The sequence below is a fragment of the Antedon bifida genome, chromosome 10, assembly GCF_963402885.1.
Source record: "Antedon bifida chromosome 10, ecAntBifi1.1, whole genome shotgun sequence".
NCBI classification, from domain to species: domain Eukaryota; kingdom Metazoa; phylum Echinodermata; class Crinoidea; order Comatulida; family Antedonidae; genus Antedon; species Antedon bifida.
Window position 1 is genome coordinate 11,616,592 of NC_136235.1, and position 27,550 is coordinate 11,644,141.

A 27,550-nucleotide genomic window follows, 5' to 3' on the forward strand; every position below is an offset into this window, starting at 1 on the left:
GTATAAAATATAAATGCTTACAGTTTGGTTTCTTCTTCTATTCTAGATTCCGACACGCCCTTAAGTATTCCATACATACGGAGATGCTCCTTTACTGTTAAACTGTAAAATAGAAAATTCCATACTGAACAATCTGCCATTCTTAGCTCTGTCTACACTATCAAAAAAGTGTGATGTGCCCAAATATAGTAGTGATATGACATCATCATGTCTATATATGGGCACATCACATTTTGTTGTCACATAAAGTTTGATAGTATAGACAGAGCTTTAGTTATTGTCATTAAAGTAAGATATATATATGGAATGCAAGTATATAATTTTATTCTGAATAGGGGTTGGCGGTAGCGTTTCAAATGTCCCCTTAATAGGTGTGGGTGTCTGCATAGGTGTGTTCTAAAGGACAGTTTCTACTGTAAAACTGTAATATGTACCAAGTTTCTGATCTATTTGTATATATATATATCTATTTGTAAATATTCTTAAACGTTTTTTTTCATAATTGTGAGATTACATACTTATCATAAAGAGCATCGTGCTGTGGACAGAATCCGAGATCCCCTCGAATAATCTTGGCATCTTTTTTGATATTGTATTCGCCGACATAAGCATCTCCAGAAGTGGATGAATAAAATCCAGTCAACATTGACCTGATGTATAAGAAAATATATATAAACAACAATGAATACAATGACATGGTTGCTGGCTGTGCATTTACCTAAACCACTAAACTAGAATTAACAAGCAACAGCAGTACATAGGCTAAGAGAAATTCCCTTTAAATCTAGACATTCTCCTATCAAGGGAAAATATTTTTATTTTATTTTTTTATTTTATTTTACATTCACATCCAACAGCCAAAGGCCAAGACACAATATAATAACAGATATATAATAACAGAAACAACAATAACAAGAAGACGAAAACAACAGGCAGAAAGGCTAATAGAAATACCCTTTAAATCTAGACATTCTCCTATCTAGGGAAAATATGTAATACTGACTTTAAGGAAAATATCTCACTTAAATTAGATTAGTTAAATATATACATAATAGAGAGAAGCAAAGTTGGATTACCAGTAACATATTCACACATGTCGTAATTACTGTACTTACATTAAAGTTGTTTTTCCTGCACCATTATGTCCCAAAAGTACGGAAACTTGTCCCTCGTAGAAGTTAAAACTGAAGTTATCGACTGCTAATGTTTTCTTACGCTTGTACTTCTTAGTAAGATTAACACAGGAAACTCCAAGTGGTAAATGTGTTGGTTCCGGTTCCATATCTGCTTCTATATTAACACAATAATACACGAAATAGATTTATTCTAAAGAATTTTGGAAGATCAAAATTCCAATCATATGATTGTAATGCATGTCTAAGTTAACAATAAAGACTTAGTTTAATTTAAACAAGTCAGTGGGAACAATTATAAATAAAGCTTCATAAACTGTTCTTCGTTCTGTTTGTGAATTTTGTCTATTGATGTTGTACAGTTTTTTTATATAATTATTGACGCGAGTAGAGATAAATAGTTTCTATATATCCATTGAAAAATAAGTATAGTTTCTCAATATCTATTTACCAAATCAAACTAACCATACATACTATTATTAAATCAACAAAACACTTGATATTTACGTTCACCTTCTTTGTTTTATAAAAGAAAACAAAAATTATACTGTTTTATGCTATTATTCATTATTATATTCATTTATTTTTACCTGATTCTATAGGATTCTTTTTCTTATATTTCTTTGTTCTGGTTGTTGAATTATCTTCGCATGAGCATCCGCACCAATACGACAACGTGAGTGGGAAGTACCACGGCTTACCGATACCGTAAGTTCCTGTAAAGAATGATTTATGCAGTAATATTTAGCAAGCCTTGTGGGAAATCATTCTGTTTATCAAAGTGACAAAAAAAAAAAATCATACGTAATTGCAGTAAAAAAACCATGTGCCAGCAAAGGTGGAAAAATAGCTTGTCAAAAAATATACACCTCTATTCAGAGGACACTCCTATTATGGGGACACTTTCCTGTGAAACAAACAAGGGCCAACAATACAGACAATCCCTATTCAGGTGACACCCGTATTAAGACACTTCATTAGGCCCCAAAGATGTCCCCTTAAAGGGTTCTACTGTATACAATTAATACAGACAACCTCTATTCAGGGGACACCTGTATTAAGACACTTCATTAGGCCCCAAAGATGTCCCCTTAAAGGGTTCTACTGTATACAATTAATACAGACAACCTCTATTCAGGGGACACCTGTATTAAGACACTTCATTAGGCCCCAAAGATGCCCCCTTAAAGGGTTCTACTGTATACAATTAATACAGACAACCTCTATTCAGGGGACACCTGTATTAAGACACTTCATTAGGCCCCAAAGATGTCCCCTTAAAGGGTTCTACTGTATACAATTAATACAGACAACCTCTATTCAGGGGACACCTGTATTAAGACACTTCATTAGGCCCCAAAGATGTCCCCTTAAAGGGTTCTACTGTATACAATTAATACAGACAACCTCTATTCAGGGGACACCTCTATTCAGGGGACACTTCATTAGGCCCCAAAGATGCCCCCTTAAAGGGTTCTACTGTATACAATTAGAAAAGAACAAATTATATAATCAAAATAAAAATACCTACCAGGAAAAACATTCTTTATGTACCAACCAATGATGAAATAAATGAGACCATCTACAACCATAATGGCACAGATAACACCAAAGGTTAATTTGGCTCCTTCAAGCGGATTGGTGTCAAAATTACTCCATGTTGCTCCCACGACCTGCTCTTCGAATCTTGATAATATTTCACATCCGTAGCAAAATGCAGAAGGTGATAACAAACACTGTAATATCAATATTATATTGCATTGAATATTGTGTAATTAACACAGAATGTTTATGTTATCAGAAAAAAATAAACATTATGCTTGCCAAAATTTAAAACAGTTTTTTAGCAGGCTCTGTTATCTAGAAATAGTTTTACTACCTGTCAATATTTATTAGCAATAACTTATAAATAAATTATATTATTATAGATTATATTTTTTGGAACTAAACTCATCCTACATGTATTTAGTCCAAGTTACCCATTTTCATTTAAAATTTTGAGTACTATTATTATTATGAAATTATGCCAGATAAAAAAAACAACTTAAGCAGCCCTTTTCTTTGGAAAGAACACACTCCTAAACTGCCATTGAGGAGTGTGATTTACAACACACTTAAATTTGGTAAACTTCTACACACCAAAATACAAATGGCACACCTACAGCACCCCTGAATGTATTGAGGAGTGCAATTTGTAGCACACCTATAATTTTAAAAAGACAAGGCCTGCTTAAGATTCTAAAAATCTGTCTACACGATCAAACTTTATGTGACACTACCATATTTGGGAATATCACTACCATATTTGGGAATATCACTACCATATTTAGGCACATTACACTTTTTTTGTCAAACTAGTTTGATAGTGTAGACAGAGCTTAAAGCAACTTGCATGAATACAGTATAATATGCTTACTAGTGCAATTTCCATCCATAATTCCAATTCTGATTCTAATAGGTACAATATGAATACTGGCAGGAACGATATACTGTAAACCAAAGCGCCAACGAGAGATGCAATGTTTGGACGCTGACACATTGAGCCGACCATGTAGCTAAAAATAGAATACAATATAAATGAGTTAATAAAATGTTAGATTGAGTCAGTCACTGTTGATATTATTGTAATAGAAGAGTGGACTTAAGCGCATTTATGAGGTAAGGTAAGACTACCACAGGTTAAAAAAAATAAAAATCCTACAGACAAGTGGCCATACACTATTCACAAAAGCAAAGGAAAACACTTACACATTCTCCTATACCTATGTGAATACCACTTAGTGGAAACTTTTATGTGAAATACTTTATACCATTTAAGTGAAATACTTAAATACTAGGGAACTTTAGATTAAATTTAAGATTTGCTCAATCAAGACCAGTGACATAATGCTTACAATTTATAACATATCTTCATTTTTATTTATAAAGGTTTATTCCTGTTTAACATCTTTTAGATTTATTATACTGTTTAATAATGGATATAGTAATTATCTGTTTTTAATTTAAAGTCATATTTAGAAATCTGTGAAAAAAGCAAGTCTTCAATGTGAAGCTGATGCTGAAATCAAAAACATAAAAAGGAACATATAATACTAATATTCATAAATATAATTACCTTAACATTATGATAGAAAACACAAAGCATTCAAGAAAAACAAAGATAACCAGTACATCACTCCTTGACAGTATCTCTCCATATCTCAAAATGACTGCAATTGCTATTGCCAGTAGAGTAAGCAAGAAGAAGTTGACGATAAACCAAGAAATGGCGTTTATCTTGCTCTTCAAACCCATTATCATCATAGCCTATTGACAGAAAGAAAACATGGTTAAGAAATTACATATAACAAATGCTTGGATTGGACGTAAGCACAACATAAATGATTTGAACAGTCATAAGCGATAGATTATTCAAACTGTTGCTTGTCATTGATCAACTTGCTTGTGATCTGTCAACACACGTGCAGTGGCGTAACGCACAGGGCTAAGGCCTCTGGTTTATCACTCTTAAGGGCCCTCCAACACTGGGTAGTTGCATTGAACTGCTCATGCTCTGGGGCCCCTGGATTTACCCAGTGAGCGCTCATAGCCTAGTGGGAATATTTCAGAATACTTTTGAATTCCTCCCAAGTTGTTCTTGGGAGGAAGATGAGATATGATCACATCCAGATCACTAGCTTACTTCATTCTCTGACTAAAAACAGCGATAGTTTAGAGTCTTTGCTCGCTCATAGTATCCATCCGTCAACAAAACTTTATGGTTATTTTGGCCTCTGTTTTCCCTTGGAATTGTTTGGCTATTTCTATACATCAGGCATCTTAACCTGCTTATTTTAGGGCATCTTCAAAAACTCACCTGATACTTTTCTTACTTCAGATATGATTTAAAAGTAGTTTCATTTTCCCTCAACCCCCGCCCTCCCCACACACACACACACAAAAACAAACAAGAAAAGAATGTTGCTTGATAACATTGTTAATACTTCTATTTTACCTCTTCTAATCCATTCTCCTTTTCATAAACTTGACTGTATGACATCACAGCAATAATGACAATAAATGCAATTGTTAAGAAAATTGGTATTGCATAAGTAATGTAGTAAGCAAACCTGAAAAATAGAGTAAGAGTAATGTTATAAAAGGTAGGAAAAAATATTAATAAAACTCGATTTTGGTTATCTTCGATCATCTCCAATTGCTATAATAAAGCCAAAACTATTTTTTATCTATCATAATCATCTTAATGTGATGGTATTCTGTAAATTTAAATGGTACTACATTTCTTTCATAATGAAAAATAATAATAATGAAATGACTGAAAATGATCAAAATGATAATAATATGACGCCATATGCTGCAATATGAGTTCTTAGGTTCCTGCAAATCTCAAGCTGTTTCTTCATTATAAATAGATTGTCAGTTTTTTAATACTTTTTATTTGAATACTAAAATGAATGTACAAACATCATTCAAATTGCAAACCATTACAAGTCAATTACATAAAATAAATACTAACTCATCTTCTTGGTAGCATGGGTATGGCATCTGCTGAACATAAGTCGTTGGTTGTACCGCCGTATCACCTGCATGTAGGTTTATAATACCACGGTCTAACATGTCCTGAACTATTATAAAAACGCGTTGATACTGTTGATCAGTATGGAAGTTATTGTTTGGACCTGGTCGCCACAAACTGTATAAAAACACAAAATATTAGTGTTTACACTGACATAGGGTATAAAGTTACTGTATTATCTGTTACACTATTCGTCTTGGGCAGACTTTGTTTCCATGACTCTTTTTCAGTAGATAATGTTTTCAGATAGTCCTGTGTGTTTCCATGTATGCCTAAATCCATATTTTCAACCTTTCATTTTTGGGATGGTAGACAATACCATAACAAAATGTGAAAAGTGGAATGTGCCACGATACATTAAATTACTCCATTCACTAGTGTTGTTCTAGCTAATATATAATCTCTTTCATATCGCCTAGCACTGTAAGCAAACAGAGATTGCAATCAGTCAGCAGCTGTATTTTGTATGGTGTATGATCCGGGGTGTGCAACCTCCAGTATTTTGATATGCCTCGTGAAAGGGGTAATTTTGTAATGTTAACTTTGCACTCACTAATCTTTGACGATCTCAGTACTTGGTGTATTATCAATTTCAACTCGAATCTTGTAGGCAACATGGTGTGGAACTTCAGTTGCATCATCAATACCCAGGAATCTTACAGCTAGAAATCAAAATTCATAATTGTTTTTTAAAAAAACATACGGTAATTTGTGTTATTTCATCTTTATAAGCCTGTACACCCAGAGTGGACAGGAGAATGATCAGTAAACCAATCCCTTACTCTTTTTAAATAGTATACTAAGAACATGGGCAGTGTACACAGCTTTATGTCCCATCTGAAAGATGAGGCAATTACAATAAAGTATTTTTCCTAAGGATACTACAGACAGTGTCTCAAAACCTGTGTCTCATATGCCAGTCCGATATCCCTATTATGCCATATCGCTCAATTAAAGGCCCATACAGCAAAAACTGGAGTAAATTGGAAAAATATAAGAATCATAATTTGATTACAAACCAGCAAACAGTTCATTGCTGTCGTAGAGACTTTCTGCAGCTGCAACCATGTCTTCTTCCGTGTCGTATCCAACAAAACGATCCAATTCTATGCAGTCTGTAATATTCACAATAAACTCTGCTAAGAGATTGATTTCTTCAATCTCCTCGGTTGTGAGTCCAACACCATTTTCAAGAATGGAAGTTAAACTTTCAGCATCGATGTTTGCTTGTTGAACCAGCAGATCCTGGACAAATGTATTGTCCAACAATTCCTTAAAAATTAACAATTATAAGATATTAACATATTGTTTTGATTTGTTAAGTACTCAACAGATTGCCTCTATGCACAAATTAGCTTAAATTTGATTTTTATGCGACTGTAAAAACGCATGATTATGCCATCGACAAAGCTGGACTCTCATACTTCATCAGTATTTCCATATTTGTTTCTGATTTTGATTTTAGTTTTTACAGCTAAATCTAGCACAAAGTAGTTGATAAACTGCCTTATATAAGTTAGTTCTACTATTGTTGAATTGAATAAATTCTCATATATTATTTTAGTGTTTATGAATGTTACTTGTGTACTTGAGCTATGATAGCATTAGTATATTGACGTACTGAGCTATAAGCTTTGTTAATTTCTATTTTTCTACAGGTTAGTTGGTATATAATGAAGGGGGTGGGTTTTAAGTGGGTAGTTATAGCATAATGTCATATGAACGTTGCTTAAAATGAACAATAATAATTTAATTGGTATCTCATACTGTTTATTATTATATGTATTTTATTGGTATATATAACAATTATGCCTTGAATATACATACCAATAGGCTTTCATAATCGTCTGAGTTGAATGTACTTAGTTCTTTAGAACCAACAAGCCAGGCTGCACTGAAATCACGTATCCCCTTGATCTCATCAAACATATAACTTGCCTATAAAAACCAAGTCAAGATTTAATAGCTTCATCTCCTTTTATAAATCGGGATTCCACTAAAGTTACATGTCTATAGCCTTGCACAGTTGTACGTCACACACATATCTTTTTGTCACATAAAGTTTGATAGTCTACAATTTCTTGTATTTTGCAAGACAACTTTTTAAGTAAATGCTCTTATAACATCTAGATCTTTAAGCTAAGTAATACTTACTTCTTTAACTAATTTCTGAGCTGCTGGGCTGTTAGGTGAGTATGGTATTTTTCCTAATAAAATAGGCTTTAAGTACGTCCAAGCAATGACACCGTCATTTCCATTATTGTTGATGTAGCGATAGAGATCATCACAATATTTCGCTAGGATAAAATAATCAGAACATTAAATAATAATCTTTTTTTTTAATTACTTGTAAATATAAAGCACTCGCCCAAAATATCATTAGCATGATGTTTGTTTAATTTGCTCAAATATAAATTTCCTATTTCGTAATCCGTTACTGGTCCGATAAAAGTGTTTTCTCAGAGAAAAATAGTTTTTTCTTGTACTATAATTTACAGTATCAACTTAAAATGGCTTAGTACAGACAGTTTATTCTATAAAATATTTTACCATTTTTAAATCTAGTACATACAGCTAAGATTATTGAAACAAATATATAAAGTAAACATTCCCTTCAATAAATGCATAAACAGGTTACTGCAATAACTGCAGTAGAATAAAGTTGACATGGTCAGTACATACTTTTTGCACCTGATATATAATCTCCTGTTGCTCGTTTGTGTCTACCATTATTCACAGTTTCTTGAATTACTTTTGCAACTGTAGGAAAAAGAAAGCATTATCATACTCTAATGCAATGTAATACAACTTTATGCCATAAAGGCTTTCAACCAATGGATTGAAATGATCCATGGGGTGCAGTTCACCAACCCACAATCATTTAGAAATAAGATGAGACCAATATACACAACATTTCCAACATGAGTAGAAAAGAGAGAAGAAGAAAAGAAATTTTGCTGGTTCAACTCGAGAATTTTTCTTGTGATAAACACCACATTCAAGGGCGTAGGATGGGGAATTGGATGTTTAAAAAATCAGAACAGCTGATACCACTAGTACAGCATTCATTTCTGGATGATATGGTGCAGATTGGTTTGTCCCATGTTGAAATAAAATAAAAATTTCATCATTCACCTCATGCCATTCATTATACTATTATATAGCAGTTATTTGTAGAAGATTCAAAAGAATTTCAAATTACTTTTTTTCATCCCACTCATCTCAGAACTGCTCTCTGCATCACGGCGTTTCATGTGCGTTTCATGATGTGCTTCGCGCCTTCGTCTACTGGGTGAATTTTCTATGTCTTCGACAGTGGCGCCACAAACAAACACTTGCAACACTTCATTAGCTGTTTGTGCAGAAACTGTTCCCATCAGGTCTTCTAAAATGTCGTCAGGTATTAACATACTGATATTCATTGTTGAAGAGAGAGCTGGCAGGGCATCTTCGAGCTGGTTTACCAGATCGTTAATTTTTTTAACGCTTTCTGTCGCATTTGCAATTTGGTCGTTGATAGAGAAGGTAACAATCTACAATTTAAAAAAAAAATTTGGTTAGTATATCATAATACACTATGACACCTGATAAGGAGGGGTTAATGTTAATATATTTATATAGTGCATTCTACAAACAATGTTGTCTCAATGCCCTGTGAACTTGGATGTTCAACTTCATCCTTCGCCACAAAGGGTTATGTCATGTCCGTGCTACCAAAGACAGCACTATTCCGTCTGTCCACGACTGTATACTGTAAAATAAACCATTTATCCGAATTTTCCAATTAGCCAACATTATAATAAAGATTTTCCTTTTATTCCCACTTCACCATTGCTGATTTAATCATCATTATCATATTAAGTAACTCACATCTATTACAATCTCAGCAACATCTAATTCTTTATACAGGAATTCTGCAAATTCAAGGAATACTTCAGGATCCAAACCACACAGCGTCTCTGAGATTTCTGAGATGTCTGACATACTTGTATTTGGTGGGAATGTCAGCAGCATATCAATCTGGTCTTCATCACAGAAGGCACTGGACAATGAATCAATGTATTCCAGATCAAGAATCTAAAGAAAAGAAACGTAAGCTGTTAATGTTATACTTATATAGTGCTTTTAAAGCTCTGTCTACACTATCAAACTAGTTTGACAAAAAATGTGTCCAAATATGGTAGTGATATTCCTAAATATTGTAGTGATATGACATCATCATGTCCATATATAGGCACATCACATAAAATTTGATACTGTAGATAGAGCTTAACAATAGATTATTGTTTAAACAATTGTTTATTATAAATTTATTATCTTATCCTAAAGATCTTTTCATACAGTCTCTCTATCGTCGTTCTATTCATATCTGAGTACTTGTGACCATTGTGATGACATCTCTCTAAACATGCTGATCTTGCGCTTTTTGGAGCAACTGCTTATTGGGAGTATTCCATATTCCCTTTATCGATACAGTCTACATTGTCCCTATTCAAATGCTTCCATTGCTGAATAAGGATAACTATGAACTACATATGTAAATGAATGTATTGTATATAATGTATGTACTGTATGTAACAATCAAATATGTAGAGCAATATACAGATACTGTAGTAAGCACCATGATAGGTTCATGGTTTACATGGAGAAGCCGGTATGGCTAACGCTGATTAGAAAAATATGTTATGCAAGGCTTCATTTTATTTTTGTGAACGTTCAAAGGTGTATTAACTATTATGTACGATTTGCTGTGGGCAATCTGCCTCGGTGGAGCCCAACATGTATATGGAGAAGCAAATAAAGGTTATTGTATACGTTTATGATTGATTTGTGACTATCTACGCTTGTTATATAATCACAGTAAACATTGAATCACATTGTATGCTGGAAAAAATTAATTAAATTAAATTAATTTTTATGCTTGTTTATTACTTACGTTTTCAAGAATAACAAATGATTGAAGGAGATCTTCAGCCGATTCTTCTGACAAGCCTAGTTCATTAATCAAGTATTCTTCCACCTTATCAACATCATGGAACATGTTGCCAAATTTGAAGGCTAGTAGAAATAAGAATAACTATTATACAATTGCATGAAATTATTTTATTGGTTTTCCGCACTTGGCGTTTGTATAACCTAGATGAGTACAAACAGATTGTTTTTCTAGTTCTTTTTTTTATCTTATCTGTCTTGTACAACATTTTTATTGTGTATTGTTGGCACCTCATTGCTAAAGCTGCATTCTGTGAGATGCAGAAATCTCTGACAATTATTTTAGTTAAAAAAATAAAATAATCTGAGTTTTCAAAATGATTACGGCATAAGATAACATTTTAATTTAAAATTCAATTGCAATAAATAAATTGCTTCAATTACAGTAACAACTATGAAATATTTGTACTTTCTTATTTGGCTCATAATATAACAACATTATCTATGTAATAATTATGGTAACTTACTAGGCAATTCCCCAAGCAGATTGCGAATAAATCCTAGGTTTTCCAGTGCATCTAAAAATGATGCAACCTGTTGATACAACTCATTTTCACCAAAGATAGGTTCTAGGTCATCAAGGACTTTATCAACACTGTGAATATAGAAGAAACAAAAATAAAAGTCTCTCTTCAATAAATAGAAGAGCTAACTATTAAAACAGTTCAATATTATGTTCTCTATTTCTTTAATAAAAATAGGGATGTTCAGATAAGTCAGAAAATAGCTACTGCATACAAAAATACTGTATCTGTTCTTATATAGCACTTATTGCACAATGCTGCACATTATTACCACGGTCATTTATTTTTATCAAACGCTTATGGAAACATACTCCCATAATGCAGCTAGTAATCAGCACAAATTTATGTCTTGATTTAACTATAGGTCCCCATTTATACATCTGGGTCGCGAGAGGCAAACATAAGTAAACTATCTTGCCTAAGGATAGAGAGTTGGATTCAAACTCACGATCAGTAATTCAACATCCAACACACTACGCCACACTCCATACCAGAGTTGTACTGGTGGCGGCCAAAATGGTGTCAGATTCCTCATTTTTACTTAGGCTGTGTTTGTACGTTTGTTCATACAAACTTTTGCTATTGTCGCATCAACACACTTGGGGCATCAACACACTTGGGGTATCAAAATGACTAGAAGGTCTTAAACTACATTTAAAACATGCACTCAAGTTATAAATTACCTTTTAAATATGTCCGAGAATTCACTACCGGTGGAAATTATCTCAACCAATTCATATACACTGGAGATACCATTCTGTACTTCTGTTGGGATTTTAAATAGTTCTTCAAGATTTTCATCACTTATGTTCAAAGAAAGACGAAACAATTTTGCCAAGTCTTCTAACAGGGACGAATGCTCTGTCTCGTTCTTCATCTAAAAGAATAATACAAAATAGTGTGTGCCATTTCTAATACTATAATTTTTTTAGGCCTATTTAAGAATGTACCAAATATTATCTATATATTGTTTGAAGGTTTGCATGGCAAAAATCAATGATAGGTATACAGTTTGTAGTACACCACATACTGTATGTAGTCCTTTGATAGTTCTCAGCATAGTGATCGAAAATAATTATTATAATGGGTACCTCTCGAATCAATTTCAAAATGTCAATAGATTTATAAATTTGCTCGATTATTTCATGGTTTTCTTCAGAACATAATTCACTGTACATGAGATCGGGAGACAAATCGGTAAACATGAAAATGTCGTCAAATGTTGATTTGTTGCACAGAAGATCATATATGTTGCCATCATACTCATCCAAATCAGACAACTAAAAAAGAACGATTCTTATTAACAAATTTTAAAATACAATAGAATCCACTCCTTTGGGGCACCTCTATTAAGCCCTGTCTACACTATCAAACTTTATGTGACTAAAAAATGTGATGCATGTGCCAATATATACATGATGATGTCATATCACTACCATATTTGAGCATATCACCACCATATTTGGGCACATCACACTTTTTTGTCAAACTAGTTTGATAGTGTAGACAGAGCTTTACAGTGAATAGAACGAGTGACAATAAAATATAACTGTTATGTACTATAACCTACCCCTAATTAAGAAACACAATTAAGAGGCCAATTCGTGTTTCTACTGTAAATAAAAGGTATTCCAAATAAGGAGATGGAATTTTCTACACAGGATACTTAATAAAATATGTTATTAAAGTGTAAATAACTTCAATTCCTTACCACATCAGCATCTAGGAATACTTCCAAGATCTGCTCAATAAACTCTGGCGATACGTTCAATGTTTCATTGAGCCATTCCGCAAACTCGGTGGAGTTCTTCAAAATGTCAGCAAGTTTTACTAGTATTTCAGCTGTAGAATAAGTTAACATAACATCAAAAACATATTTACAGTATAATTTAAAGTTTTTGATAATTGAAAAATAAACTACATATACATGGCACTGCTTCACAACAAACCCCAGAAAACCAGACATATCATAAGAGTAAGACAAATCTCATTACTAATATACTTGTAATTAGTCAAAGCACTATCCTAATACAGGTATGGTTCTGGTAAAAAACTCACTTGAATTGTCCTGAGGCATTTCATAATCTTCAAACAATTCAACGATGATTTTAAGAAGATCAGTATTCAGACTACCACCTGAAAACTGCTCAATGAGAGAAATTATTGACGTCAATCTAAAAAAAAAAAACACAATAAAAAAAATTATATCAGAAAATTTGGTTTTCAAAATTATACATTTTGGAAACATGCTAAACGTTTTGCAATTTTTATATCAGCTACTGCTTTTACGGATTTTTCTAGGGCTTTTCCAACTTTCGTATTAGTCCTTGATTGACACCAAAGTGTTTAAGGTGATCGTCGTGGATATAAATGTGACATATACATATATATCTACAAAGGCAACAACAAACCATACCCATCTACATCATCGTTACTCAGTTGACTGAGGTAAGCCATGAATTCAAATATATCTCCTAAGTACTCCTCTAGAATCCATTCTCCGTCTGTTAACAGGCTGGTAAGGTTACCAGACACCATGATGGCATCATATAGAAATCTTTCAATATCACTGGAGAACACAGAACAGTTAAATGGCCGTGTTGACACCTCTTCAATCTATTCAAAAAGAAAAATGATTCGATGTCTCGTTTCTGAAAATTGTAGGTGTGTTACACTTTGCGCTTCTCACATACATGGGTACTGTAGGTGTGTTGTTTGTATTGTAGCGTGTATTAAATTTAAATGGCACACTTCAGGGCATTTTAGGTTTGTTAGGTGAGCGATTAACTAGTTGGGTTGTTCAGTAGAACAAAGTATATAATTTTGTAAAATTCCAACATTTTGTCACATTTAAGAGTAATAGGTAAAAGAAATTCTTAAATTTAAACACAAAAGATATGTTTGTGTGACGTTTTCTTGATGATTTCTTATCAGACCAATGAATGATTTCAAGAAATGTTTTGTCTTGTTTTGGTTTATTTTTCTTTTACCTATACTAATATTTCATTCTTATATAGTGCATATAAGCAAGCTCTCAATGTGCTGCACATTATTACCCCCTATAATTAGATTTAGGAAACAGCATAGTACAATGAGGTCATCAGTGTTGAGGTCTTTAACAACTCACCAATAACCACAGTAATACACAAATCTTGGTGAATGAGGTCACACAAAACAATTGTTTTATCGTCATGTCATTATATGGATTTCTAATCTATGATATAACTTTGATCTACTTACATCCTTTATTAAAGTAGTTGCATCAATAATTTTATACATCTCTTGAACGAATTCAGTTTCTCTGATCTTATGTAAACTACACATTGTGGTTACTAAATATCCAAGATCAACTGATTCGTCGATTCCAAAAACAAGTTTGAGAAGTGTTTCATTACAAAGAATACCTTCAAATTGATCATAATTGCTGTAGATGTACGACATCTATAAAAAAAACAGTATAACAAATTTGCTATTTCTAGATATATAAATTATAGGCTTATCAGCAAAGAAGCACCATAGATTAGTACATACCACAGAGTACCATGGTGTACATGCTAATATTGGTTGTAATGGACTAGGTGTGATCAGGTGTGACATAATTTTGCAAAGTTAATCATTTTTATGTGCACCCATTAATTTAAACATTCTTTGACAAAAGATTACTACTTAGCCAAAATACACTAATGGCATGCAATTTCAGCTAAATAAAGATATTCTTATAACAGATCAAGGTTTAGGATTAGACGGTGTCCAAGAGAGGTCTAGGCTTTTTTTTTTATTCCAACAATATTTTACGAGGGTGGTCCATCCAGCCGAAGCTGATCATTAGGGACCCTCACAAAAATACAACATGACGAGACATAAACATGTAACAATAAAAATCAAATAAAAATAAATATAATTTATAAAGATAACCAAAAGGTCTAGGCTTAGATGGTGTCTAAGAGAGGTCTACTGTACGTAACCATTTTTGTAGGCCTAAGCATTTGTTATTTTGAAATATAGCTTACTAGATTAAACTGATCAGTATCCATCAATACAACTGGTAGAGACTTCATTAGACTAGGCCAGGTATCGATCAATACTGTTCCGAGTTCTACGGTTGCATCTGTATTGGCCAATAGGGCTTCCATTTCCTCCATCTTTTCTGTTGATCACAACAATTTAAGATGTATGTTAATAATCAAGAAAAATATCATATTATCAATAAAACTACCCAATGCTTGCTTGTTGGGTACAGTATACAGTATAAAGGATTTTGTTTAAATATTTTAGCAAATCAATTTTACGGTTGAAATACATACCTGGCAGCTGTAAAATGCTGTGCCTTGCCACGACCATGAAAACATCCATCTGAACAATCATGCCATGAACCATCTCGTACAATGTACTATTCATTGGTAACATCTCAACCATATCACAAATCATAGATGAACTTAACAAAAGCAAGTTGTTGGGAAAGCGTTAACTACTGGTAACATCTCAATTCAGTAAAGATTAAAATTAATAGATTTAAACAATATTTCCTTAGATTATTGAATTACAAGATACAGTGGCATGTCCTGGATTTTAAAACAAGGGGGGTGGGGGAGGCCTAAAAATGGTGAGCTTAATTTGACAAATTAATTGTCCTATCTTTTGCATTACAATTTGCAACATTTGGAGGGGGGTGGGTTAGAATAGCCGGGGTGGCTGGGATTTTAAAAATACCATATGTCGAAAAAATAAAATAAATGTTGGTTGACTTCAGTGCAATTAGAAATATACATGCAACGGTACATACACTGACTAAAAAAAGTAAAAAAAGTTTATGAGATATTTTGATGGTATAAAACCTTTACCTGATATTCTGGAAGTTTGGTAGGCCTATCATATCCATTACATTTCCACTAGAATTCATCATATCCATCATCCATGGGAAGTCATTCAGGTATGGAAGAAAGTCTTCAATGATTTGCATTAAACTGTTGTGGGGAAAGAATTGTTTTGAACAATTTGTCTAATGGTAGCACATCTACAGTAGCATTCTTAAAGAAGAGACACCTTCATGACCCCACCAAAATATCTCCTAGAGTCCTCTGAACAAGGGTTACCTATTATGTGTTATAACATATAGTCCTTTTGCATTTTACCCCCTTAATAGGGGTGTCCCAAAGGAGAAGTTGTATTGTATAAGGACCTAACTTCGGGTCTCAAAATGATTCACAGAATATCTCATTTATATCAGATATGTTTACTTCCATTTTGTGATTTAGGGTTTCCATATATTTATTTACTACTTAATATATAACTTTGTACTAAACTGGAATTTGTTTATACTGTGTAACCTTTTCAGTCAGGGTCCAGTTATGATCAGTGGTTGTGTGTGTACTAGTACACCAGGGTAACACCCTACTACTAGTCTCGAAAGTTGTACTAGGTTCTTTAAAGTACACATGAGCTAGATGTGTACACGGGACCTGGTTTATAGTCCTTATCCGAGAAGACTCGCTCTACCACCAGAACCATGGAGCGAGTGAGCCTTGAACCCTTGCCAATGGCTACGTAATTACAGTTCCACTCACGTACTCACTCACTAACTTCTTTAATAATAACAGATAGTACTTTTAGTATTACAGTAAAACCCCTATTACTGTAGTAGAAAACAACTTTAAAAAACACAGCATTAACTCTCTATACAAGGGCTATTTTATAAATCATTATCTGTTCCATTTTCTTGTTCAAATTCCTCTAGTGGTAAGTTATCTTTAAAAGAACTACTCACTCTTCAATATGTTGAGCAGTCTGTTGTTGCTGTAGTGCCTTTAGACGTGCCATTATCTCATAATAATCACCCATATCTGGAGAGCCATATAACGTGCTGAGCCATGAGAGGAGTTCCACAGCTTCTTGTGTTCTTTCAACCACTTCTGACCACTCCGTATCTTCTAGTGGATTCATCGGAGATGTCTGATATATAATTCTATCAATCTAAGAAAGATAATCAAGTGTTTATTCCACTTCATAATTGATATCATAGTTGATTATAATTATGATACTATAGTTATAAGTAATAATTTGAATTAGTATTCAAATAAGTAATTTTATCTATTCTTTATTTCGTAATCAAATAATACAACAATACAATAAAAAAACAAAAGCCCATGGACCATAAACTGGTAATACGTGTACATTAAATCTTTTGGAGTAAAAATCCCCAGTTTGCATCCATTGCTGAGCCGTAAAAGGCATTTCTCATAATTGAATTGAAATATTTTATTTATACTGGGCGACCTCTTCAGTCAAAGACTAGTCTCCCAGAGGGCCCAGTTATGATCAGTGGCTGTGATGTACTAATACACATAACCAGGATATTATTAGAGTTGTTGACTCTTAGTGAGAAACCATAATAAAAAAACCGTAATAATAAGTTTATTTGATATTGTTTAAAGGTTTGCATGGCAAATAACAAAAAAAAAAATAAAAAAATAAAAAAAATAAATAAATAAAAAAGAAAAAAATTAAAAAAATTAAAATTAATTTAGAAAGTTGTTGTAACTTTTGGTCAAAGGTTCTAAGGACATATTATTGCAAGTACTTGTCTTCAATGGATATCAATTTGTACCTGTGCTGTAAATTGTAGAATATCTATGTTATGTGCATTACTGGCATGGATGAAGAAAGCGGTGGTGTTCATTCTGCACATTGTCTGTTGAATAGCAGTTGAATCAAATACTTCAAGAATATTAAATGTCTCGTCAAATGTTGTGGCGTTGCAGAATACGTCATCCCATGCCCCATGGTTATAGATGCTCGCAAGCTGAAACAATAGATTTATGATTAATATAACAATACAGTTATTAAGACATCGAGGGCAACAAAACTAAGCTTCTATCACAAACTGGAGTAACAACGATAAGGGCATTATTACATACACTAAAGGTCTATTTAATTATTTCACAAACTGGAGTAACATCGATAAGGCAATAGTTTTTTTCATATAATGAATCTAATCATAGTGTATGTCATATGTTGTGTATTTACCAATAAGAAAAGAATTTTCATTTTGGGTGTACCCAGAGAGTTGTAACTCCCTGGTGTACACAATTAAAAGAAATTATATTACCTGTACTTGACTGATATAAATATACTGTACCTACAAAATTCCTTATTCAGTTTATATTTAAGGTACAGTATGACAATATACTGTATCAACTCTAACTTTAATAAGAATTATAAAAATAATAGAGTACATTTTTCTTATAATCATGATAATAAAATTCCTCATTTTCTACTGTTTTTTATTTTCTTTTGATTTGTGTCTTTAATTGTAATACATTGTGTTTCATTTAAAACTTATAGACAGTAGTTAGCACCGAATCAAAATCAGTACATTTGAGTGTAAAGCTCTGTCTACACTATCAAAAAAATGTTATGTGCACATATATAGACATGATGTAGTCATATTACTACCATATTTGGGCATATCACTGCCACATTTGGGCTACTTTGATAGTGTAGACAGAGCTTTAGTGTGAGTTAATCTAAAGGAAAAAAAGAAAAGGAGATGAGGAGAGATTGGACATACCTGGTACACTGAGATGAACTGAGAAAGAATGGAAGTCTTGAGTTCCTCAATGGGGACATTCATCTGTTCATTCAAAGTTTCAATAGGTACACTGGTGTTAAACAATCCAATTAAAGTCTTTCCTACATAAATAGAATATACATGACATTTTAATTAACCAGAATTATATAGTTCAATATCAATTTAATAGAAAAAGAAATGGACTCATTTGTATTTATGTTGGCCTATATGAATAGATATTCCGTGAGATAATTACACACTCTATAACAAAACACTCGCATCCAATTCTAAGTACATAACTAGATTAATAGAACTAACATTGAACAATAACACATACCCCTGTCTTCTGTCTGTTTTATAATCGATTCCAGAATCAGGTTATAAATCTCTATGTACGGTTGTACCTGTTCTCGTAGACCAGCGTCTTCAAAATATTGTTCAACATCATCTACGATGTTTGTTAGACTATACAAAAGGAGAAATAAAGAGAAAAATGCTAAAGAAGACAACTAATAAACTAATAGAATAACTGTTACTAACTGTGTACTTTAACCATCCAAACCAATTAGACATAATGAGTTTTAAGGATTAAATATAAATTGACAACCTCATAAATCAAAGCATTTAGTAATAGTATATAAATAACAATTAAAACATATGGTATTGCTTTTATACATATCATACCTAATATTACCAGATGAATACATTTCTTGTAGTTTCATGGCTGTATGTAAATATCCATTGATAAGTTCTGACACGTTACTATTGGACAAGGAACTTAGTAGAACATGAAGCCTGGTTACATTTCTATAAACAAATATCATGAAAAAGTGGAGTTGAATGGAGATGATAGTTATTAGTGTTTTATAAAACAGAAAAACATTTGATTAATCTTTTGTAAACAAATGCAGAAAATATAATTTGTGTAACGTGAATACAGACATACTTACAATTCATTAACTGAAGTATTCAATAATGCAATTATCTCATGTAGAGTTTTTTCAAGATCTGCTAAATGTCCGTCAGATACAATTGGTTTTATCAGTTCAACAATAGCCAGTAGCTCTTGAATTGCATCAAAATCGATAGAGTCCATTGCTGACTCATTAAATAGAACAGATAGAAAACCATCAATCTGAAAAAAAAAACAACACAGTCTGATAACCTGTTGGTAGCTTATACAAAGCTATGGGATTGGGTGCAGTGAATACTGATAGAAAGAGCAGGCCCACATAATTGCTGTAACATTGGCATAGCTGAATTTGAACCAGCGCAGTGAGGCAACCCTCTACTATTATGAAAGTACATACAAGGACATCCGTTTTGAAGTCATTAAAAAGTTGTTCAACCAGTAAAACTAGGAGAAGTGCCTTAGGCAATGGTTTTTGGTTAAAATTAATAGTTTCTTTTGTCTTTTGTAAGTGAACTATTTATTATTATTTTTTAACAGAAGTGAATAACTTTATTAAAACTGTAAAATTGCCTATTTAAAGTTTGATTTTATTAATCTTCATTTTTCATGTTTTTGGGGACAATACATCTTTAAGATGATGCTAACCTTATGAATCGAATCCAGAACATCAAATCCATAGTGAGCACTTGCGTTCCTAAATAGTACTTCAGTACTCAGATTACAGAGAGCCATTTGGAGAACAGATACATCAACTGAATCAGTTAAATCAAACATTTCAATGAAGGTTGACTGGTTGCACATGACATGTTTCCATTTATCTGAGTTCTCTATCTGTGCAAACTATAAACATGCAAACGATTAGTAACTTAAAATTAAATTAGTAACACGTTTATTTAAAAAAAAGTGTGTTTATAAAACAATGTAAAGAAGGTAGTTTATGTCCAGCCTTAATTTCATAATGAAAAATTAAAATTTGCTATGATACACTATTTATTGTCAAACAGATAACTTCTTTTACTTTCGAGATATATTAAGCTCTGTCTACACTATCAAACTTTATGTGATGTGATGTGCCCAGACATGGAACATATTTGGACATATCACTACTATATTTGGGCACAAATTTTTTTGTCATACCAGTTTGATAGTCTAGACAGAGCATTTAAGCTCAGTCTACACTATCAAACTTTATGTCACAACAAAATGTGATGTGTCATATCACTACCATATTTGGGCATATTACTATCATATTTGGGCACATCACACTTTTTTTGTCAAACTAGTTTGATAGTGTAGACAGAGCTTTAGATTAGACATTTTGTTTTGCTAACTCAAGTGCATAAAAAGAATAAAAAATGCAATTTAGTTTTACACACTGTATGTACCTTATATATCAACAGTAAATTGTCTATGATGGCATGAGTTATGTTTTTTTCTGTCCATTCATTACTTTCTATCATTTCCATCAATGTTTCTTTCAGTAGTTGCTCTATAATTAATGAAGTAAAGAAAACAAATTTAGACGATTCCAAACACATACACTTTTTTTATGTTTTAAAGTTTTATCAAGGTGAAATGTAATAAATTAATGATGATTTGTTTGTTAATTGACGAGAAAGCCGTGTTTTGAATATTAGATTGGTTTAGGCCTATTAGCGTAAACACATCATCTTTGATTTTTGGCGATAGTCTGTATTTTCAGTAATGCTTTACTTTAGAGTTGGAAATGGAAAATATACACCCACATTTGTATGTTAAATGATGATATCAACTCATAATGATAAGACCTCATTTCATCATTTTCTTGAATCATTGTACATACTATTATTTTATTGTGATTTGATGAATAAATGTATTTGTATTTGTACCTAGTTCATCAGGGTCTGTTATGGCAAGCATTAAGATCTCTGTGACATGTTTAAGCATAGGTGACATTCCTTCTAGGAAATCTTCATCTGAAAACTCTCCAAGAAGTTGTTCCAAAACATCAGTCAAGCTAAAAGAGAAAACAATTTATAATTGAAAAACTATGCAAAAACTGAAACTCTTTCTGTTGAACACTGTAATTAAACACCAGCCTCTGTGACCACCAGAGGTTAACACAAAATATAAGGATAATACCACAAATTGCATTGAAATCCTACAACTGTTTATACTATACAGTGGCGGATCCAGGATTTTTAAATAGAGGGAGGGGGTAGTGGGTGGGGCCGGGCCTAGAAATGGTGAAATGAAAGGCTGAGTGTAATTGGATGTCCTATCTTTTGCATTACAATTTGAGAAACTTAGGGGGGATCTGCACCTGCTATATGCTCACCAGAAAACTACTTTCAGTAACAAATTTACTACTTTTTCATTGTATAGAATACTTCCCGATTTATTTTTCTTATTTTCTTCCTCCATATGAATAAACGTTTTAAATTATTAGTTATAAATTTAATCATCACCCTATTGATGAATATACTTACTTAAGATGTTTAATTTCCATTGAGTAATTTCCAAGAAGTTCTAAGATTGATTGAAAATTGATATCTTCTGGATCTATTCCAACATGGAACTTTGGTGGATTTTCTAATATAGCTTCAATGTTACTGAGTAACTTCTCAACATTTGCATGGAACTCTACCCAATCAAACGTTGCGTTTAGATCTATATTTTTGGAGAACTGAAAATAAAAATGAAATTAGCAGATGAGAAATGATGAATATAACCAAATGCTAAATTATAGATTGTGCCCCAAAACATGAAAAATAAATATAAATAAAATCAAACTTTGAATAGGCCATTTTATATTTTTAATAAAGATATTCACTTCCGCAGAAGATGAAAAAAACAAAACGAAAAAATGATTTCACTTAAGACAAAATAAATGGTAAAGTAAAAATAGGCTTCCTGTTTTTTTTCAGTTAAATATTTTTATTTTCTCGATCGATTTTTGGTCAAAGTGAATAGCTATAATTCTCATTCCCAACTACAGTACTAAATTTTTAAATACAATTTTACTGTATAAAAAATGGAATTAGTGTTTCCTACAGTACCTCCATTGACCACAAGTCAAGTAAAGAATTTGTTGAATTGAGCCATGCTTGTAAATCCACGCTGCATAGCATTTCTTGTACTCTATCCACATCTACATTTTCTTCAAACTGGAGTAACGTAAACAAAATTTCCTGATCTCCACATAAACTGGTGATGAGATTATCTTCAATATAAGCTTTGATGATCTAATTTTAAAAAAAAGAAATTTTACATTCTATTAAAAACAAAGCTAAAAAAAATTACTTAAATTACAATAAAATGCATGTGAAGCGTTAATAACATCTTCTAATCTACATACATTTACATTTTATCTAAACATATAAAACAAAGACTTGTAAGGCCTACATGGATTATATTCATTTAAAGATGTACCCTTTAACCAATTCCAAAAAAATTGTAAAAAATATTTCGAAAAAAAGTTGGTAATTTTGAAGTATCATTATTATTATTAACTTTCACCAAAAATTTGTCGAAACATTTTTAACTGAAATACAGACGTTTTTTTGTTCAAAGTTTTCGATCAAAACATATCTTATAATGCAACGCGCTTATTTGGCTACTCTGTATGCATAATCATAAAACTTCCTCGTGATCTGTGTGAAAACACCTTCTCAACCATGGCGAGTTGTACACAATCCTAATTAGCATCATGCATGCATACTCGTGGTTCGAAATCTTTGTTTACTTTCGCTCGCAACGATTTTCCAGACGAAATATAATCAAACTAATTTACCTGTTATTTACGTAAACTTGTTGTTTTTGGCTCGAATTTTCGACTTAAAGTGAATAACTTGGCCAATTTAAATTTAGAATATTTTGACCTTCATTTTTTGTGTTTCAAGGGACAATACATCTTTAAGATAATACACAAATAGGTGCTCACATATAGTTCGAACCCAGGATATGGATTTGGCAGTCAGTATCTCTACTCTAATCTGCAACTCTTGTTATTAAAGTTTGGTATTGTGAAATAAACATTTAATTATTTTTAATTTTTTAATTAATTATTATTATCATTAATATGTCTTTACATAGATAAACATTAAACATACCATTCCTGGGATAAAGGTAGCATTTTCAAAGGCTTTTATGACATCTTCTTCAACACCTTCAGCTTCCAAATAATCAATTAAACTTGTTATCAGTAAATCTACAAACGTTTTGTTTGTACCTATAAAGATATTGAAACAGTAATTTTCCAAGCACCTTCTAATGAGTTTTTTTAGGGTAAAACAAAATGACGATGCTGTGGGTATCAGTGGCTGGATCTCAATGGAGATACAAATACAATAAGCAAAACGCTAAATCAAAACAATAACACTAGCATTATAGACTTTCATTCAAGGTCCACATAAAAAATAATCAACGTCTATAAATGTAAATTAATGAATCTATCTCTATTGCATCTGTAACTATATGTATGCATTTAATAATCTGATAATAATTTCATGTTAATTTAGAAATTTAATTTTGTACAAAAGGCACAAAGAGACCAGTCTCATTTAGATATAAAAAATAAATAAATGAAAATTGAAAATAAATAGAGAGTATTTTATAATCAAGTAATAAAGGAATTAGTTTAGATTCTGCTTGATGTGCTTTAAACAATGATCAAATCAAGCTATAAAGCTCGGTCTACACTATCAAACTAGTTTGACAAAAGTGTGATTTGCCCAAATATGGTAGTGATATGACATCATCATGCCATATGGGCACATCACATTTTTTGATAGTGTAGACAGAGCTTTAGTAGAAGCACTGGTCTTACCTATCAGTTCCTCCAGTTCTTGGTTGATAAATTCAATATATGCATTGGTTGTGTGAAATATGAGAGATAATTCTTCACCTAGATGAGTACCGCGCTGATTTCGTAATAATTTCAGGATATTGGTACTAAATGATAAATCAATTCCATGATTAATTAAATTTTTTATTTTATTACAACTTATTTATAGAGGGTGACCCTAAACAGCATATGCTGATAATCAAGGGGTCCTCTTGATGAGTGACATGGCTGTGTATATACTAGTACATCAGGGTAACCCCCTACTTGTCTTGAAAGATGTACTAGGTTCTTTAAAGTGCACATGAGCCAGAAGTGTACACTGGACATACGGTTTTACTCTTTATCCGAGAAAACTCGTTCTACCACCAGAGTGAAACTCGAACCCTTGCCGATGTAAATATGGCAAGGTATTACGCTTCCACTGTCTTAACTGCTTGGCCAATCACTAGCCATAGAAAAGATAATTGATTTTTCAATCAATGTTCAACAAAAATAATATCTATTATCTATATCTATTCTATAGAATTAATATTTTAAAATTCATATTGTAATTTATATCAAAGATCAATAAACCTACGTTATATCAAGCTCTCCTGTCCATTCATCTTCTAGGTCATTTAAAATTTCCAAGATGTCATTCAATTGGCTGTCTATCCATTCTTCATTCAACATTTCAAGATTTGGCGGATTTTCAATCAGAGCCGCAACAGAGGTAATAAACTGACTCACTACAATAGAACTCGCGGTTAAGTTGAATGACGATTGAGGCTGATGAAATAAAATAATTATTTAAGCTTGAGGAAGAATACTATACTAATGGATCGATTTTTGCATGCCTTTATAGATATTTGTGCGCATAACTTTGTCATGGTAGAAAACAGTGACTCAAATTGGGAACAGTTTTATGTGTATTGTATGTATCTAATAGTGCAATGATATAATACACATTTTGAGTAACAAAATAAAATTAGTTAAACATTTGTGATATTATATCACGTCATCCTGTGCTGATCTGGGAGGTGCAGTACTGCTGGCTACCACGGGTGCATACAGGGCATAATCAAAATTATAATTACATTTATTTTTACATATTCACTATGCTTTTTGCATGCCTAGATATAGATATTCGTGCGCATAACTTTTTCATGGTTGAACATTGACTCAAACTAATGGGTACCTCAAGTAGTTGGCTGTATGTTGCAAATATATTTCCCCATTCAGCTTCCAATGTAGGGAGATCAAGAGAGCACAGAGCAGTATGTAGTTCAGTCACATTAACCCCTTCCACTATGGTCACAAAACTTTCCAAAACAGCTACATCAGAGCAGAAGGCAATCAACGGATCCGTTTCATTCATGAGGAATTCCATAAACTATAAATATAAAAATGTACATATAATATCTTGCTTCTTGGGGCCTGTCTAGATCTGATTCGGTACCTGACATTCACCTCACAAACTTTCACAGAGACCTGTATGACAGCGATAAATCTCCTTACTTTTTGGATACTGTACTAATAATAGACATTCTTATAAAGAAAGATATAGCAGTTTGTAGAGCTATACTCTTTAAAACAAGAAAACAACCATATAATTTTCATGATTTCCAAGTATCATTTACAATACATGCATAGCTTTTATTGGCGCTGCAATAAGTATTATCACATCACAATACTTTATTCCATGTGCACAACTCATTTGATAACACTTCCATGATATTTTAAAAATATCTCTACCCTTCATCTTCACACATATTGTAGACTAGTAACAAACTATCAACGTACCGCCTCAGTATCGATTTCAGAGCCTAACTGCAGACCAATGATATTTGAGGTTTGGTCTAAAACAACTTCAAGATAATCTGCTGTTGCGGGTGGAAATATATCAGCAAACGTCAAGTTTTGACCTAAAAACGCAATTATACAAACATGTTGATGTATTAAGTTATTATAAAATGCTTTTAAATGTTACAGTCCCATCAAGTATTTTTCTATATATAGACAAGTTTTCTTTCAGCTAATGACATCTCTATACTACGGAAGCCCGTTCGGGCCACAAGTTAACTATATTTTAAAAGCTGTTATCTGGCGGCCGCCACTTAATTATCTGGCCACCACTTAATTATGCAATCATGATTATGCACATGCTACGATGGCAGGTTGCCTAAACATTATTATTATTAAACTTATTATTAAACATTTATTCCTTAATAAGATTAGTAGGCCTAATCGTAAATACAAATTATTTTCCGTCTTTTTCCTTATCAAATATCACCGTCATAATTATCGGATAAAAATAGCAAATTTCACCCTGACTCTTTGTGTTGATGTGTTTATTTAGTTCTTTCACTGATGTACGTGGAAACTGAGATTTTGGTATTGAGCCTGTTTTAACAAGCATAAGAACAATTTACTAAAATAAAAGGCAGGCAATGCAATCATGATTATGCACATGCTACGACGGCAGGTTGCCTAAACATTGCCTGCCTTTTATTGCATGCAACATCGCCTCTGATCCAATGCACGTACATGTCACGTGACGGGACATGTACTAATTATTAAGTGGCGGCCTCCAGATAATTAAGTGGCGGTCGCCAGATAATTAAGTGGCGGCCGCCTATTTTAATGTTGATAATGCAGATAATTAAGTAGCGGCCGCCAGATAACAGCTTTTAAAGTATAGTTAACTTGTGACCCGAACGAGCTTCCGTACTATACAATATGATTTAACATAAGACATACTGTACCTGGTAAATCATATATTTCACCATTCAGGTGTGCAAGTATCTGAGTTATGACAACTGAAATATTCCTAATAGATTCCACCTCTTCTGATTCAATTAGTGATTCCAATAAAGCCTGCAAACTGAGATTTAAAAGTATGTTATTGAACTTTTTTAATTTAAATTGTTGTAAAAATCAAGTAATTATTACTACCATGCTTACTAATATTAATTTGTTTCAATATTTGAAGAATCTGCATTAGTAATTTCTTGTAAAAAAAAATTGCAATTGTGAAAACA

General features: G+C 32.5%; 1 protein-coding gene across 1 annotated transcript in view; it reads right to left on the bottom strand.

Moving 5' to 3' along the window:
- LOC144853463 (uncharacterized) overlaps nt 1-27,550 on the bottom strand; it is a 58,329-nt gene that overhangs the window by 18,754 nt on the left and 12,025 nt on the right. Inside the window, exons 16-59 of the mRNA XM_078711160.1 lie at nt 27,275-27,393; nt 26,313-26,434; nt 25,708-25,902; nt 25,108-25,298; nt 24,513-24,637; nt 23,797-23,915; nt 22,744-22,929; nt 22,174-22,370; nt 21,574-21,701; nt 21,091-21,194; nt 20,351-20,545; nt 19,743-19,927; nt 19,477-19,599; nt 19,130-19,257; nt 18,793-18,914; nt 17,830-18,024; nt 16,990-17,195; nt 16,067-16,189; nt 15,530-15,660; nt 15,236-15,372; nt 14,466-14,666; nt 13,642-13,841; nt 13,284-13,399; nt 12,937-13,067; nt 12,317-12,505; nt 11,909-12,102; nt 11,169-11,296; nt 10,646-10,767; nt 9,580-9,786; nt 8,912-9,242; nt 8,392-8,469; nt 7,864-8,006; nt 7,537-7,647; nt 6,729-6,981; nt 6,263-6,371; nt 5,650-5,826; nt 5,128-5,242; nt 4,249-4,439; nt 3,550-3,688; nt 2,665-2,869; nt 1,724-1,849; nt 1,116-1,290; nt 519-650; nt 22-102 (exon numbers count right to left, since the gene is read on the bottom strand). Of these exons, the coding sequence (XP_078567286.1) occupies nt 22-102; nt 519-650; nt 1,116-1,290; nt 1,724-1,849; nt 2,665-2,869; nt 3,550-3,688; nt 4,249-4,439; nt 5,128-5,242; nt 5,650-5,826; nt 6,263-6,371; nt 6,729-6,981; nt 7,537-7,647; nt 7,864-8,006; nt 8,392-8,469; nt 8,912-9,242; nt 9,580-9,786; nt 10,646-10,767; nt 11,169-11,296; nt 11,909-12,102; nt 12,317-12,505; nt 12,937-13,067; nt 13,284-13,399; nt 13,642-13,841; nt 14,466-14,666; nt 15,236-15,372; nt 15,530-15,660; nt 16,067-16,189; nt 16,990-17,195; nt 17,830-18,024; nt 18,793-18,914; nt 19,130-19,257; nt 19,477-19,599; nt 19,743-19,927; nt 20,351-20,545; nt 21,091-21,194; nt 21,574-21,701; nt 22,174-22,370; nt 22,744-22,929; nt 23,797-23,915; nt 24,513-24,637; nt 25,108-25,298; nt 25,708-25,902; nt 26,313-26,434; nt 27,275-27,393 (6,885 nt within the window). The remainder of the gene's footprint in view (nt 1-21; nt 103-518; nt 651-1,115; nt 1,291-1,723; nt 1,850-2,664; nt 2,870-3,549; nt 3,689-4,248; nt 4,440-5,127; nt 5,243-5,649; nt 5,827-6,262; nt 6,372-6,728; nt 6,982-7,536; nt 7,648-7,863; nt 8,007-8,391; nt 8,470-8,911; nt 9,243-9,579; nt 9,787-10,645; nt 10,768-11,168; nt 11,297-11,908; nt 12,103-12,316; nt 12,506-12,936; nt 13,068-13,283; nt 13,400-13,641; nt 13,842-14,465; nt 14,667-15,235; nt 15,373-15,529; nt 15,661-16,066; nt 16,190-16,989; nt 17,196-17,829; nt 18,025-18,792; nt 18,915-19,129; nt 19,258-19,476; nt 19,600-19,742; nt 19,928-20,350; nt 20,546-21,090; nt 21,195-21,573; nt 21,702-22,173; nt 22,371-22,743; nt 22,930-23,796; nt 23,916-24,512; nt 24,638-25,107; nt 25,299-25,707; nt 25,903-26,312; nt 26,435-27,274; nt 27,394-27,550) is intronic.